The sequence below is a fragment of the Podarcis liolepis genome, assembly GCF_965112155.1.
Source record: "Podarcis liolepis genome assembly, chromosome: 6".
Taxonomy (NCBI): Eukaryota; Metazoa; Chordata; class Lepidosauria; order Squamata; family Lacertidae; genus Podarcis; species Podarcis liolepis.
Genome location: NC_139559.1, coordinates 59,946,556 through 59,963,339, shown reverse-complemented (window position 1 = coordinate 59,963,339; position 16,784 = coordinate 59,946,556). Strand labels below are relative to the sequence as shown.

At 40.8% G+C, this 16,784-nt stretch overlaps 1 protein-coding gene across 6 annotated transcripts in view; it reads left to right on the top strand.

Moving 5' to 3' along the window:
• Positions 1-290: 290 nt before the first annotated feature.
• LOC310710016 (cytochrome P450 2J2-like) overlaps positions 291-16,784 on the top strand; it is a 35,188-nt gene continuing 18,694 nt past the window's right edge. Inside the window, exons 1-2 of one of the 6 annotated variants that reach the window (XM_083510349.1) lie at positions 291-610; positions 1,703-1,865. In XM_083510349.1, coding sequence (XP_083366475.1) covers positions 410-610; positions 1,703-1,865 — 364 coding nt within the window. In that variant the 5' untranslated portion in view covers positions 291-409. Of the gene's footprint in view, positions 611-1,702; positions 1,866-11,272; positions 12,373-16,784 lie in introns of those variants that run through there. The other 5 variants (XM_083510351.1, XM_083510348.1, XM_083510352.1 and 2 more) reach the window with 5 other exon arrangements.

The following is a 16,784-nucleotide window of genomic DNA, read 5'->3' as shown; positions in this document are numbered from 1 at the left end:
TGAAACTACCACTGGTCCAAACATGTTAGGAACAGAAGACATTCTCCATAGTAAACATTTTAAATTTCTTTATGGACAATGCTTTGATTTGTAGTGGCTGAAAACCCCTTAGAAATGTCATGAAGGAAAGTATCCTTTACTGTTTCACAAAAGTGAAAACAGGAAGGAAATATTCTAATTCAGAAAGCGGCTGTTCTCCACACTCCCCCCCCCCCTGGTACAGTGAGTGATTAAGTCATCTCCTTCCTGCCTCTTTGTGGGAGTGATATATAATATATGCAAACTTTGCCCTTGTTTCAGGAACTTTAGCCAAGAGGGCGGGTGTGGCTGCTGTAGCTGGAGCAGAATCAAGTTTCCCTTGACACAATGCCGTCTGTGCTGACATAAGAACACCTAGGTGGGTTTGAAGATGTTGCTCCAGCTGCTCTCTGTCCTCTGGGAGGCCTTGTCCCTGCAAGTTGTTCTGGTGTTTCTGGCAACATTTCTACTTATTGCTGATTACAAGAAACAGATTCGCCCAAGGAATTACCCCCCAGGGCCCAGGCCTCTTCCCTTTCTGGGTAGCACACTACATCTGGATTTCAAGAAGCCTCAGATTTCAGCACAAAAGGTAAGTATGGAGGAAAGAGCTTCAGGGTGGTGTGGGACGTTTCTCCCTATAAGATGCCCAGCCAAGTGGGCACAAAATTGAGAAAATCTATTGGAGGGTGCCAGATTTTGGCCTCACTCACCACCTAACACCTAACAAACCTGTGTCCACAACTGCCATTTGCTTTCTATGGCTGGCAGAATATTGTGGGTGTGCATGTATGTGTTGTTGTACATTGCCCTACCTTCACTCCCCCTTTATCTTTGTAACAGCTTTGTGTGGTAGACTAGGCTAAGTTACTACATGCAAATAAGCAGCAACTATTGTGAATACATTGCAGGTGGAGGATGGAGGGGGACTGTCCACTTACAGCTCCTGGAAACCATTTGATAGCAATCAAAGCTTCCTTCTTCCATATTTCTTTCTCCCTCTCCCTCCAGCCTGCCAACAAATTAATAATATAATATATTAGATAGGATATTATATATTCTTCCACCATGTCCATTCGGGTCTAGGGCTGCTCAGTGATACTAAAACTCCAGCGACACATAATGTGGCATTTTTGGGCTGGTGGCAAGAAAGATCAGGGAGAAGAACCTGGACAAAATTGCAGTAAACCGTAAGGGAGATTCAGAGGTCTAAACTGGAAAAAAGCTATGTTGTGTGGAGTCCCCAATCTACACATGCATCTGCACTTTGGAAGAGTTTGGATTTGATATCCTGCCTTTCACTCCCTTTAAAGAGTCTCAAAGCAGCTAACATTCTCCTTTCCCTTCCTCTCCCACAACAAACACTCTGTGAGATGAGTGGGGCTGAGAGACTTCAAAGAAGTGTGACTGGCCCAAGGTCACCCAGCAGCTGCATGTGGAGGAGCGGAGACGCGAACCCGGTTCCCCAGATTATGAGACTACCGCTCTTAACCACTACACCACACTTTATAGTTTTGACAATTCAGGCAGTGGTTCTGTTTTACAATACAATTACATAGTTATGTTGATATACAATTATACAAATATACAATTACATAGTTATGTTGATACATCTTCTGATAGTATTTTGTCATGGACTTTGGCTAGTACAATAAAGCTTATTCACCTTACTGTCTCCATTCAGCTTGCAGAAAAATATGGCAATGTATTCGGCCTTCGGACTGGAAACATAAGGATTGTGGTTGTGAATGGATTGCACCTGGTGAAAGAGGCTCTTGTCCATCAGGGAGAATATTTTGTAGATCGACCAAAATCCCCTGTTCTTGATAAGATATTTGGGTCATTTAGTAAGTTTCCTTTACTATGGTCAATGATTTAGATGATTAAAATTCCTTTTTTAATTAAATGCACTGATTGTACAACCTTTTAGATTATTAGATATTTTCTTAAATTAGGGTTACCAGACGTCCCCATTTCCCAGGGACAGTCCCCAGATTTGTGAATAAGTCCCTCAACAAATTCCATCCCCAGAATGTCCCCAGATTTCATCTAATGTCCCCGGGAAACGCAGCCTATAAGAGCAGCCTCCCAACCATCTGTGAAGATAGGCTTCACGCTGCCTATCAGAGCTTGCGTGCAAGCAGGAGGGGCCTGGGATCTCTCAGTTAGGCAACGGGAAGCCTCCCTTCCCAGCTGAGGGATCCCTGCCCCCTCCTGCTTGCACATAAGTAGGTATGGGATTGGGGCTGCTCCGATGGGAATGGAGGCATCATGCTGCCCAAGCCTCACCACTGCCGCTCTCGGCCCTCCTTCTCCACCTTCTATGCCTGACCCACCATGCACCGCTTCCCCACCCACCCCCACCACCAAAGAACCAACAACTCAGGGGCTGCCCAGGCTCATGGAGAAAGGGATAGAAGCATCAGAGGAAGGGGAAACATGACGGTTGAGGTCAAGGTGGCGGCCACCCCTCTCCCACTGCCATCACTGCAGCATCAACATCCTGAACGTGTAGTAAGTATGTATGTATGTATGTATGTATGTATGTATGTATGTATTTGTTTGTTTATTTATTTATTTAAAGTGTCCCCGGATTCATTGAAAAAAATGTGGTAACCTTACCTTAATTCACTTTTGCATTTCTTGCATCTTTAAACAAAAGTAAACTAATAAGATTTGTCATAGATGTAGACCTGCAAAACTAGATTAACAGCTCACAGTTCAGTGTTGGGTGGCAATCAGAGTCTGGCCGTGTAGTGCATCAAACAGCTTGTCATTATTGGTCTGCAATTGTTAGAGGTGGAGGAATATGGGAGTTTTTCTTTCATTCAGTTCCTCATTTATCTGTTGTTCAGTTTGCCACACTTCTACATCCAATAATGCTTCAGTTAATGTATTGTTTCAGGCAGTGAGAATGAATTTAAATTGCATTAAATTGCACCTGAGCGGACTTTCTGCCCCATCCCTAGTAGTGATGGAATAATATGCTGTCGTTAAGCACTGTATGGAAGCAGCAGGTAGTATCTTTTTCACAGCCATTTTTGAGTCCACAGCTGCCTTGACCAACTACATTCTTTCCATGGTACCCCTGTGGGGTTCAGGAGCCCAGTTATGTCACCCCTTGCCTGCAGAGCTGGCAGCCTCTCACCCTTTTTTGAGCACTCTCCCTTGTGGAGTGTTCCCTCAGCCTCCTCTCCTCTCCCCTTTCCTTGGGAGTCCTCTGGGCAGCCACTGCTGCCCTCCTCCTTCTCTGAGCTTCCCCACCTCCGTGCCAAAGAGAGGTGCCTCCTCACACTGCCCCACAGGCGCCTGGAACTTGTCTGTCCCAACAGCAAGGACTGGCTGGCTGGCTGGGCTCCCTAACCCACTGGCTTCCTTGCTCCGAGGCCACCTCAGCTCCTGACAACCAGCACACCCAGAACATTCGCTTGCGGAGCTCATAACCAGGGCTGCTGCAACAAACAGCCGTACAAGCCTTTGGGAGGCAGAGATGCTAGAGGGCATCAGAGGAGGGAGGGAAGGAAAGAGGGACAGAGACTAGTGTTGCCCGCAACACTCTTAACCATAATTCAAGGCACCCTAGGGTACCATGGCACTCTGGTTGCAAATACATCATTTTCATAACATTTTCTTTAAGCGTTTTACATACTGTAAAATTACCGTATTTTTCGCCCTATAGGACGCACTTTTTCCTCTCCAAAAATGAAGGGGAAATGTGTGTGCGTCCTATGGGGCGAATGCAGGCTTTCGCTGATTACTAGTTCCAAACAGAGCAAACTAAACTTATGCCCATTTAGCACAGTGGCTACGGTAAGTCAACATCCCATTATTAGCTGTCCATTAGTCAATTGGCTTTAGGTGGGAGAACTATGTTTAAAAGATCACGCTATACTTCACACATGCTGGGTAGCAAGACACCCCTACTGTCCCCCTGTCCAAAGGGAAACTTCTTTAAAGGCCTATTTCAATCCTTGCCAACCCTTTTTTGCTAGAGGAAAAGGGGAGGGATAGTAGGAAGTTAAAAGAATTGTCTTGCTACTCAAAGCCTTTAACAACTATTTTTTTATATCAGGCTGAGGAGCTGGATTTTGAAATGAAACAGCCAGTGCGCACCGACCCCTCTCGCTCTCCAGGCTTCAGGAAGCTCTGCACAAGCCTTGCGAGCCTGGGGGAGTTCCTGCGGCCTGTTCTGGGGGCCGGGGGGAAAATAAATTCTTTTTATTCATCCCCCCCCCCAAAATGAGGTGCGTCCTATGGGCCAGTGCACCGTATAGGGCGAAAAATATGGTAATACCTTCATTCCATAACCTCTCCCAATCTTCTAACTATATGCTATGTCCAATATCTTTAGCCCAATATATCATTACCAATTTTACCTCCAAATCCTAATTTTACCTCACACTCCTAATTATGTTTAGCCAGAATTCATTAGGGCTTAACCCAGGTAAGTAGGGTTGGGATTGCAGCATGTATCTTTAAAGCACATTCAAAACAGACTTGCTCAATGAATCTGGGGAACTGTAGTTATTTTGGGAGTTGTAGTTTACCCCTGAGAGAGCAACATTTCCTGGGAAATCACATTTCTTTTTTTTTTTGCAAGTAAATTTTTATTCAGAATTTGTAAAAGAAAAAAAAGGACAAACAAATACAAAAATAAACATTTTAACATAAATTATTCATCCTATTTTCATGCTATACAAAAAGTAAGCGTACAATCATACAAAAAAATAATATAAACATTAGGCTCTACTTAGCCTTTGACTTCCCTTCACCCTTTTGGTAAGTATCAAATAAATCCCGGGTTGCGTAATTAGTTTATTAAAGTTTATAATTATTAGCTGATAAAGTTTTTCTAATACCGCCAGTTCCTCCTATATATCCGTTCCAATATATTTCCAAAATTTACTCCATTTTTTTTGAAATTTCTGGTCGTCTTGGTCTCGTATTCTGCCTGTTAATCTATCTAGCTCGGCATAGTTAATCATTTTGACCTGCCAGTCACTTACGTTAGGTATAGTTTCTGTTTTCCAGTTTTGTGCCAGCATAATTCTTGCGGCTGTGGTGGCATAGAGAAATATTTTTTTATCTTCATTTTTTATTTCCTTACCCATAATTCCCAGCAAAAAGGCCTCAGGTCTTTTGGGGAAAGTATATTTAAAAACTTTTTTTAAGTTCATTATAAATTGCTTCCCAAAAAACCTTCACCTTGTTGCATTGCCACCACATATGGTAGAGGTCTCCCTCCACTTCACCACATTTCCAGCATGTCTTATTTTCTGATCTATAGATTTTAGCCAATTTTGCCGGCGTAAGATACCATCTATAGAGCATTTTCCAAACATTTTCTCTCAAACTCGTACAGGCCGTAAATTTAATATCTCTATTCCACAATTTCAACCACTTTTCAAACTCGATGTTATAGCCGAAGTCAATTGCCCATTTAATCATTGCCTCTTTGACTTCCTCGTCTTTTGTATGCCATTCCAGTAATATGTCATATAATTTAGACAATGTTTTGTTTTTACCTTCTATTATTTCTATATTGAATTTTGATTTCTTGTCCTCAAAGCCCATTTTTCTTTTATCTTGCTTTAACATATCATTCACCTGATGATATTGTAGCCAACCGGTGAATTGGTCCTTTATTTCCTCATACGGTTTAAGTTTAAGCCCTTGTTCTGATTTTCTTACCAAATCTTCGTAAGTGGCTGTCTTCCCTTCCATGTTTTTTTTTTTTTATTGTTAAGACCTCTACCGGTGAGATCCACCATGGTGTTTTTCTTTCAAGAAGGTTTTTATTTCTTTCCCAGACCTGATATATTGGTCCCCTGAAAATATGATTTAAGAAAGCCCTATGGACTTTCACCTTCTCATACCAGAGATATGCGTGCCACCCGTACCAATTATTGAAACCTTCTAAATCCAATAGGTCTCTGTTCTCCAGTTTTATCCAATCTTTTAGCCAAAGTAGGCACGCTGCTTCATAATATAGGCTCAAATCTGGGAGAGCAAAACCTCCTCTTTCCTTTTTATCAGTTAATATTTTCATTTTAATCCTTGGTCTTTTCCCCTGCCAGATGAATTTCATCAGGGTTCTCTGCCATTCTTTACATTGTTTTAAACCTTTAATAACTGGAAGAGTTTGAAATAAAAACAACATCCTCAGCAAAACATTCATTTTAACCACTGCTATCCTCCCTAAAAAGGAAAATTTCATCCTCCCCCATATTTCCAGATCTTTCTTTATTTTTTTCCATGTAACTTCATAATTATCTTTATATAGGTTTATGTTTTTTGCCGTGATCCACACTCCCAAATATTTCACTTTTTTCACCACCATGATTTCCACTTTTTGTTCTAGATCTTTCGTTTCTTCCTTAGTTAGATTTTTAACCAGCATTTTAGTTTTATTCTTATTTACCTTAAAACCTGCCACCTCTCCAAATTCCTCAATTTTTTGTAATGCTTCTTTTACACTATCTTGTGGATCTTCCAAAGTCAGAACAATATCGTCGGCGAAGGCTTTGATTTTGAATTCATTCTTTCCTACTCTAATTCCTTTCACTTCTGTTGCCTCCCTCAGTCTCTTATTAAGTACTTCCAAAATTATAATAAATAATAAGGGGGACAGGGGGCAACCTTGTCTGGTCCCTTTATAAATGTTAAAATATTCTGTTGTATTATTATTTATCACCAGCTTTGCTTTCTGTTCTTTGTATATTGCTTCTATGCCTCTTCTAAATTTTTCACCAATTCCCATCCTCTCCAAAACCTTCTTTAGGAAGTTCCAGGAAACATTGTCAAATGCCTTTTCGGCGTCTATGAAAACCAGTGCAGCTTTTCTGTCTATTTTCATGTCCAAGTATTCAATAATGTCAATCAAATTCCTTACATTATCCCGTAATTGTCTCCCTGGGAGAAATCCTGTTTGGTCACCATGAATTTTATTAATCAATACCTTCTTTAATCTTTCCGCCATTATGTCTGCAAATAGCTTATAATCATTATTTAATAATGAGATTGGCCTATAGTTCTTTACTTCCATAGTGTCCACCTCTTTTTTAGGAATCAATATAACATAGGCTTCCTTCCAGGTATTAGGTATCTTTCCTTCTCTCAATATATTGTTCATAACCTCTCCCAGCACTGGTGATATTTGGTTAATTAATATTTTGTAATATTTGGCTGGAAGGCCATCCGGTCCCGGCGCCTTCCCAGCTTTCATCTTTTTGATAGCCTTTTTTATCTCTTCCTGTGTTATTATCTCATCTAGTGCTGCTCTTTCATCTTCTACAATTTGTTCCAGATGGTGTTTTTGCAAAAATTGATCTATTTCTTGTTCTGTTTCCTCTCCTCTTTTATACAAATCCTTATAATATCTTTGGAATATTCTTTTTATTTCTTTTGGTTCTTCCATAATCATATCTCCTTCTTTTATTTTACTGATCATACTCAACTTCTTCCTTTCTCTCAACTGCCACGCTAGATATTTCCCTATCTTATTTGCGGACTCAAAGTTCTTTTGATTCATCCTTTTAATTTTCCACTCTATCTCTTGGTTAATTATTGTAGCAAATTTAGCTTGTAATATTTTTAAGTTCTGTTTTAAACTCTCTTCACTAGGGTTAACAGTTAATTTTCTTTCATTTTCCATAATCTGTGTTATGCTCTTTCTTTTTTTCCTTTTCTTTTCTTAATTGGCTATTTTTCTGAATCAAAAAACCCCTCATGACCGCTTTTCCTGCGTCCCACACCGTCTCTATGGAAGTTTCTCCATTTAAGTTCCACCTAAAGTATTCTTCAATTGTTTCTATAGCCTTATTTACTATCTTTTGATCATTAAATAAATATTCATTCATTCTCCATCTGGCTGTTTTAACCTCTCTACCTTTTAACTCCATGGAAACCGCACTATGGTCAGATAAAGTTCGGGGCCAAATTTCAGACTTAATTAAGTTCTGTACCAATTCCCTCGAGACCCAAATACTGTCTATCCTCCCCCAGCTCTGATTCGGATTTGAAAAAAAAGTGAATTGTTTTGCAGTAGGATTTTTAAATCTCCAAGCATCCGTCAATCCCAAATTATTTACCATGTCAAAGAAAGATCGTGGTAATTTACCTTCTTTCCCATCTTGTCTTTTTGTTAATCTGTCCGTATTCGGCGTCACCACCCCATTAAAATCTCCCATCAATATCATTTTCTGATCCATCCATTCCGTTAGTATATTATCTAATTCCAAAAAGAAAGCTGATTTTTTCTCATTCGGGGCATATATTCCAACCACAACTATTTTTTCTCCATGAAACACCATCTGCACCACCACTACTCTCCCATGTTCATCTTTGTACAGTAATTGCGGGTCATATTTTTCCTTTATATAAATTACTACCCCTCTTTTCTTAACCTTGTCGGAGGTCACAAAGTCCAATCCCAATCTCTTATTACTTAATACCCTCTTGTGTTTTCCTATTACATGCGTTTCTTGAAGACAAATTAGATCCCAATTCTTTTTCAGCAATACATGCGCAATCTGATTCCTCTTATTTTTATTGTTCAAACCGTTCACATTCCAGCTTATTGTTTTTAAAGCCATCTATTAAACTATTCTAGCTAATTTAACTAGATTAAATAGAAACTACTGTTCCTTGCTTTCCTCCTCTTGTTCTTCCCCTTCTCCTGTTAAGCTCTCCTCTTTTTCTTCTTCTTCACTCCCTTCACCCTCCTCGTCTCTCTGTCGTTCCTCCCTTTCCGCCTCCCCTTCAACTTTTCCCAGGTCCTTCTCGTATCACCTCGCAAATTTTTGGAGTTCAACACTGGTGCTTAATTTAAACCTTTTTTCCTTAAAGTAGAATGAAATGCCTTCAGGAAACTCCCATCTATACAATATCCCATTCTTCTTCAATTGGTTTGTTAATTTTTTGTATGTCTCTCTCCTTCGAAGAAATCTCGAAGGAATTTCTCTAAAGATAATAATTGGGTTTCCTTCAATATATAACCTTTTTATGTGGTTCTGTTGCAGTATTTCATTTCTTATTTCCAAAGTGTTGAACATGACAATTACATCACCTGGCAGCTTTTTCTTTCTGGCTCTGTCTGACTTTGGTCTTATTCGAAAAATATTTACTAAATAACAGTTTACCTCCTCCTCACTCTTATTTAACCAAGTTGCCAGCTCTTTTACCATTTTAGATCTAATATTCTCATTTGGGGTCTCTGGTACACCCCTCAGTTTCAGGTTGGTTTGATTTTGCCTCATTTGCGTCATAGCCATATTGTCCAACAACTCTTCCTGCACTCTTTCTATCTCTTTAACTTCTACTCTAATTCTATCCACCTCCTTCTTACTAGTTTTCGTATCTTTTTGCACCTTTTTCATTGAATCTTCCAGAACCTTAGTTCTTACTGATAAATCTTTAACCTTTCCTGTCAATTCCCCCACCACTCCCTCCAATTTCTTGTCCAAAGTGTCTTGTACCTCAAGTAATTTTCTCTCAATATATTGTTCATTATTTTTGAATTCTTTCCTTATTTCTGCCATCAGACTACTATAGTCTTTAATTTCTTTACTTTCCTTAGCATCCTCTTGTCTCGACGGCCTCCTTTCCGCTGGCGTTGCCACCCCCTTTTTTGCACCGTTTGTCATTTTGTAGGCTTGAAAGGTCTTAGGGTCCACCACACTAATGACTTTGGGGAGTTATATAGATGCAGCAGATTTATAGACAGGTTTATAAAGAAACATAGTCCTGAATGGTCAACCTGCAGCCCTCCGAATATTGCTGAACTGCAATTTGCTCACAGTTCCCAGGATTCATAACCATGAGACATGTAACAGGGCCTTTTTGTGGTAGGTCCTTGGATCTGGAATAATCTCCCCCAGAAGCTGGTCTCTATCCTAATGTCTTTCACAAAGGGATGAGGCACAGGATCACAGATAGTCTCTAATGGGTTAATAGGTTACCGGGTCTGGCGTTGGGGTGTAATAGCAGATAGTAGGCGTCAGACTATACACAAAGTTTTACAGTCTTTACCTTTTACAGTCTTTACCCTCTTAGAGGGTGGTATTATAGAAGTCTGGCGTCACCAAAATTTTTCCTTTACTGGAGACTTGGAGGTTCTTCGGGAAGTGTTCTTTATGCTGGTTTAAATTCTCCTGTTTGGCTTTTGGCGCATGTCCCTTTAAATCTCAAATGCTTGCAGAGACGTGGTAGATCAAGAACAAATTGAAATGGCGAATAACAGAGCCAAGTTAAGTCCCGAAATGGCTTCCTCCTCCCTTTTTTAAACCCATAGGGAAGTCACTAACATAAAGCCAGCATTAAGGTCTGGGGAGGACCCAGGCTTTCTTCCACCCACTTCAAACAAGAAAGTTGATGTTAACGATAACGTCCTCAAAAAGCCTGTCGGTTAAAGCATCAACCAAATGCCCCAGAAACCTCCTTTCCTCCTCTCAAACCCGGTAAAGAGTCTCTCTATCAAAAAAAAAACCTCAATATTACCTTGCTTCCAACTCTCTGTACTTTGTACTTTATAAAATGTACTTTGTTACCGAGGATATTCCTTCCCCTCGCTAGCAGTTACTTCTTGCTCTTTCATTCACGTCTGCCAGCTTTTTGCTTTACTACTTTGTCAATCTTACCGCCAGTAGTGAATTCCTCCTTCTTTTGTCTTTAATTACTTCTCCGCTGGGTACTTCATTCAGAATTCCTTTGGCTTTTACTTTGATTGTTTTCCAATGTTCTCCCTCCTCAGCTTTCTTCAAAGCTTTAGAACTATTTCCCAGCTTTTCCTCTGTTGTCGGAGGTCCGCCGCTTTCACTCGGAGCCTGAGGCTTCACAGCATGGAGTCTGATGCTTCCCCTTCTCGCTGCGGCTCCAGCCTTGTTAAACGCCGGCAACACAGGCGAGCACACGCAGCCTTGCTGGGTATTTTGACCAACAGGATATTCCACCTGTGGTTTAGGGGTTCACGGAGCCTTCGTGACCCCTCTAAGACCCCCACGCTGTTCGAGGCTCCTCAGACGAGTTACCTCTCGCTCCTTCCCGTGGCCGCGGCGTCCCGGAAGCTCGGGGAAATCACATTTCAGGTGATTTTGTATGCAGATCATAATGATCCATTGATGAGGCTCCAGAGTCCCCATTCCCTGTCCTTGGTACGGGGGTCTCTCCCCCACCCCATTATTTTCAAAATTATTTTATGTAATAACAATTTTATAGCTGCCAGTTATAGTTCAGCGTTTCCATCTAACCCCCAATAATTTGTAAATTATGTCTATGTAAATCCTAAAAACAAAAGTAAACAATAAAAAACCAAGAATGACACCATAGGAATGCAACAGCAGCAGCACATAGCTAAAACAGACTGTAAATGAACCCATGCCTCCTTAAGATGGAGCCTGTAAGCCTATACACATTACCTGAGAGTCCTCCTCGTTGAATACATTGGGACTTACTTCTGAGTAACCAGGCAGGGAAGTTTCATTTGATTGGGAGGAAGGAGGGAGAACAAAGGAGCAGCACTATTTAGTACAGTGGTACCTCAGGTTACATACGCTTCAGGTTAAAGACTCCACTAACCCAGAAATAGTGCTTCAGGTTAAGAACTTTGCTTCAGGATAAGAACAGAATTCGTGCTCCGGCGGCGCAGCAGCAGCAGGAGGCTCCATTAGCTAAAGTGGTGCTTCAGGCTAAGAACAGTTTCAGGTTAAGTGCGGACCTCCGGAACGAATTAAGTACTTAACCTGAGGTACCAATGTACAGTTATGATGCTTCAACTGTTCTTAATCTACCCTGACTACTATAATCCTATACCCAATTTGATTTACCTGAGACAAAGCCCCATTAAACATTATGAGAATTACATCTGAGTAAAGATGTGTACATTGTACTTAGAATTTGCTATATAGGGATCTTTGAGTGCCTGGACTTAAGCAGAACACTTTGCTTTTGCCACCCACCCACCCACTATTTGCACAAAATAACTTCAAGGGAATACCTGTGCCAGATGCTTCCCAGCTGCTATGAAAAGTGAACAGCAAGACAAGAAGCTGGATAGAAAAGCAGGAATCAGAAGGTCTTTAGGACCCTGGGCTGTTTCTATCAGCTTGTGTCCAAAACTTGCAGTTTGCTCATTGGCTCAAAACAGGGGTAAAGGTCTTGCTTGTTTCTCTCTCTCCCCTCTCAGGAGAGGGAACAAATAGCTTGCTTTCACCCTTTGTAAAGGAAGGTCAGAATCAAGGCCAGGGCCCCAAGACACTGTGGGCTTCCTCTGGCTCTCTTCTGAAGAGCCTACTGAATAGGTCTTCCTGTGCAGCTCTAACTGGTTCCCGTCACTGAAGAGAGCAGCTGGTAAGTCATGTTGCTGCAGGATTTCCATCGGTTGCATTTGTTTCCTGACAACAGGGAGCAGTCCTCCCTACAGATCTTCAATGTCCATTATGCACTTGTGTTATACCTAAACACTTTTGATCTTTAGATCTTGCTTTTCCAGATTGTTCTTTCTACACCTTACCTCTTCTTGTCTTATATGCATCAGCCAGTAGTACCAGGACTAAGTTCCTAGCCAAGTTTTGTTACACATGTTTTGTTTGTTATTATGCATTTCTTACTTTTTCAGAGTAAATGTCAATAAAAATCAATTGAAAACAACAACTGTGGATCCTTAGGAGCTTCTGGGTCTGACAGAACACAAGCTTGTTCTGGCTGCAGTGGAAAAAGGGCATCGGTTTGTTTATAGAAAAGGGTGTGCTCACAACTCCAGATCTAGCTCTAATGGAATTCCTGCCTATGTTTACAAAATTAGAAAGTGTTACAAGGCACATTTTGTTCATTGCGATCATGCAAAGAGCTTAATATGTTAGCTGCATCAATGCATCTTAATGAACATACAAGAACTCTCCCTTGTTACATAACCAGTTCTTGCTGTTCTGTATTGTTGGCCCTACTCTCAAGGCAGTGTTTAAATGTGCTTATAAAGGTGAAGGGACCCCTGACCATTAGGTCGTCGTGACCGACTCTGGGGTTGAGGGTCTCATCTCGCTTTATTGGCCGAGGGAGCCAGCGAGATGTGGCCAGCATGACTAAGCCGCTTCTGGCGAACCAGAGCAGCACACAGAAACGCCATTTACCTTCCTGCTGGAGCGGTGCCTATTTATCTACTTGCACTTTGATGTGCTTTCAAACTGCTAGGTTGGCAGGAGCAGGGACCGAGCAACGGGAGCTCACCCCGTTGCGGGGATTCGAACTGCTGACCTTCTGATCAGCAAGTCCTAGGCTTTGTGGTTTAACCCACAGCGCCGCCCATGTCCCTAAATGTGCATATACATATAGTAATAATGGTGGGTTAAGCATACAACTCTGAGCTGGATTGTGGACGGTGAATATTCCATAGGTTTTGTTGTTTTTCAAATGCATTTCTGTTCTGCTTGAATAAACAAAGTCAATAACAAGGTGAAAACTGAGTTTGTAAAGTGATTTTGTAATGTTTTATAGGGGTTGCTCGTGCACAAGCAGGCAAATATCTCCCTGGCTGGTTGCAAACACCTGGCTGGGCTGCCAAAGTAAACTTTATCTGTCCGGAGTGCCACTCACCCGTGGCTGACTCGGTCGCTGGCAGAATCCATGAGTGGGCGTTTATTAAACTTCTTCCAGTAAAGAAGCTCTTTGACGCCCAGTCTCCACCTTCCCTCTCTGCGCGAAAGCCTTCTGCGCAAAGTGGGTGTGGGCAGCGGAGGACCCTTTCCCTCCCCGCTTGTCCCAGGCAAGGAGTCATGGGACCGCCTCGCCACTGCCGGCTCCTGCACCCCCTCTCCACTGATGCTATGCTGATTCTCTTCCCCATCAGATGAGCTGCTTCTCCCGATCCCTGGACGCTCTCTATAATCCCTCTGGCTTTTGCTCTCTCCCTCCGGCACTGATGGCAGTTCCCTGACAGATTTCCATGAAAACATTTGTGGAATTGTTTGGGATGTCCAATGCTTTGGGGGAGAAGATGTTTATAAAAAATTCTAGAATAATGCAACAGGATTACTGCTTACCCCAAGCTTGGCACTATTGAACCTGTCGCGATTCAAATCGGGTTTTAAAGAACAATGTTCTTACTGTTTATCTTTTTGATATATTTTTTTGTAATATTTTTCAAATTCTTTTTTAATTTGTGTCATATCCCTTATTGTCCTCTCTTCTACTTTTATTTTATTTATTAATTTTTCATTTCTTTGTTTTTTTAATTGCCAGGCAAGGATCTTGCCTGGTTTATTTGCCCATTCAAAATTTTTATATTTCCAAAATTTGATTTGTTGTTCTACCTCCTGTTCTATAATTTTATTATATTCTACTCTCAGTAATTTAATTTCCTAATTTAATCTCTCTTTATTTTTGCTTGCATAGGCCAATTTTTCCTTCCTTCTAATTTCTTCTAAAAGCTCCCTTTTCTTTTTTTCTTTATTCTTATATGCTATTGAGTTTCGGTCTATAAAATATCCCCTAATAACTGCCTTCCCAGCATCCCACACTGTTTTAACATCTGTCCCATTCCTCCAATTGTTTTCAAAATATTCCTTCATCAACTTTCTGGCTCCTTGTATTACTTTTTGGTTTTTTAATAAGAAAACATTCATTCTCCACCTTTTTTTCCTTTTCTCCTCTTTTCCTTCAAGAGTTAATGATACTGGATTGTGATCTGTAAGAGTTTTTGGTAATATTTCGGCATTCTCTGCTTCAATTGTCATATCCTTAGTAATCCATATACTATCGATTCAACTATATGAAATTTTTGGTTCTGAGAAATATGTGAACTCCTTTTCGACAGGATATTTATATCTCCATATATCCACTAAATAAAAAATCTTTACCATTTCCACAAAGCTTTTTGGCAGCTTCCCTTCATTCCCCCCCCCCCCCTTCTTCTGCAATCTATCCAATTCTGGTTCCATTACTCCATTTAAATCCCCTAACACAATAATTTTCATATCTATATATTCCATTAATAGTGATCTTACTTTAACATAGAATTCTGATTTTCTTTTATTTGATCCATAGATTCCCGCTACCACAATTGGTTCCCCCTCTAGTGATATTTTGACTATTACAATCCTCCCCTCTTTATCTTCATATAACAATTCTGGTTCGTATTTGCTTTTAACATACATTACAACCCCCCTCTTTTTTCTTACATCAGATTCGATGAATTCTTCCCCTAACTTTGGTTTTACCAATAATCTTTTATGCTTAGTATTGATGTGGGTTTCTTGTAAACAAGCAAGGTCCCACTTCTGCCTCTCCAAGATACGTTCTATTTTCTGCCTCTTCCTCCTATTGTTTAGACCATTTATGTTCCAAGATAACAATTTGAATTTCATTCTTTGTTAGTTAAAAAATTATAAAGTTAGTAGAAAGAGTTTAAATTATCTGCAGTGGCGAAGGAGAAGGATTTTGTAATAGCTATTGGTCTGATTATTTACCACTGGCATAGTTCTTTATCCTTCCACCCTTTGCTGAGCTCTTTCTTCTTCTTCCACCTCATCCAATAGCTCTCCCTTTCTTCCTTCCTCATTTCTTACTTCGCTTTTCCCTCCTCCTAATTCTCCTCGATACTTCCTCCAAAACATATCTGCTTCCTCAAATGTCTCAAATTGTCTTCTTTTTCCTTTGAAATTGAAGGAAATCCCCACTGGGTATTCCCATCTGAAGGATATTGATTTGGCCTTTAGTGCTTTTGTTAGAAATTGGAATTGCTGTCTCTTTTTTATCAACCTGGGTGGGACTCTCATAAAATTATTATTTCCTTTCCATCTATGGTTAATTTGTTCTTACTCTTTGCTTGGAGGATCTTATCTTTCATCCAATTTGATGTGAATACAATGATGCAGTCTGCCAGCCATTTGTTCATTTTTGCTTTCCTTGAGTTCACTCTGAAGATTTTCTATGTCTGTTCTATTATGTCTTTTTCCTGTAAATGTAGCCACTTTGCTAAAGTTTCAGTCATCTTCTTCCAAATATCCTCCTTCTCCTCTTCTGGAACATTCCTGAATCTCAAGGTCTTCTCATAGGGAAAATTGTCTTGCAAAGCAGCTCAAAAACGGAAAACCCTTTCGTCTAGTGGGTTTTCCGTCTTGCGAGGCATTCGTCTTGTGGGGCACCACTGTACACTCTCTCCATATTTTTTCCCATTCTTCTGTCTTCCCTTTACTTTTGTGGTAGCATTACTTCTCCTCCGCTATTTTTACTCTTTATTTTGTTTTGGGTTTACTCACTCCATGAGGGTTTCCCCCCACCCTGAGTTCCCTTTTTTCCCTTCGTCTTATTTCCTTTTAGGTTTTATTGCTGCTGCCACCACTTTACGTTTATTTTAATATAGAAATAGAGATTTTACCATCTTGTCGCTGCTTCAGTGATGTGAGGCTTTTCACCGGCCTGTTTGATGTTCTTCTCTGTGCCTGGATTCTCCCCCACCTCAGCAGTTTTCTTTTTCTTTTGGCGAGGGGTGCCAGGACTCCAAACAGACACTGCTGAAGTTCCTTTTGACTTGAGCTTCCTTCCAAGCCTTTTCAGGGGTCGTTTAGCCAAACGTTGCCCCTCACAGTACCGGTGTATGCCCTGACCTGCTTACTGCAGTCAGAGCTCACACTGTTGCAGCTGTGGTAAAAGTGGAAGTCCCCCATTGTGTTTCCTTTTGTTTGAGCATAAAGATGGACAGGGCATAGCTGGATACTTTCAACAATATATAAATCAGTGTAGATATCCTGACATCCAAAGGGAAATACTTAAAT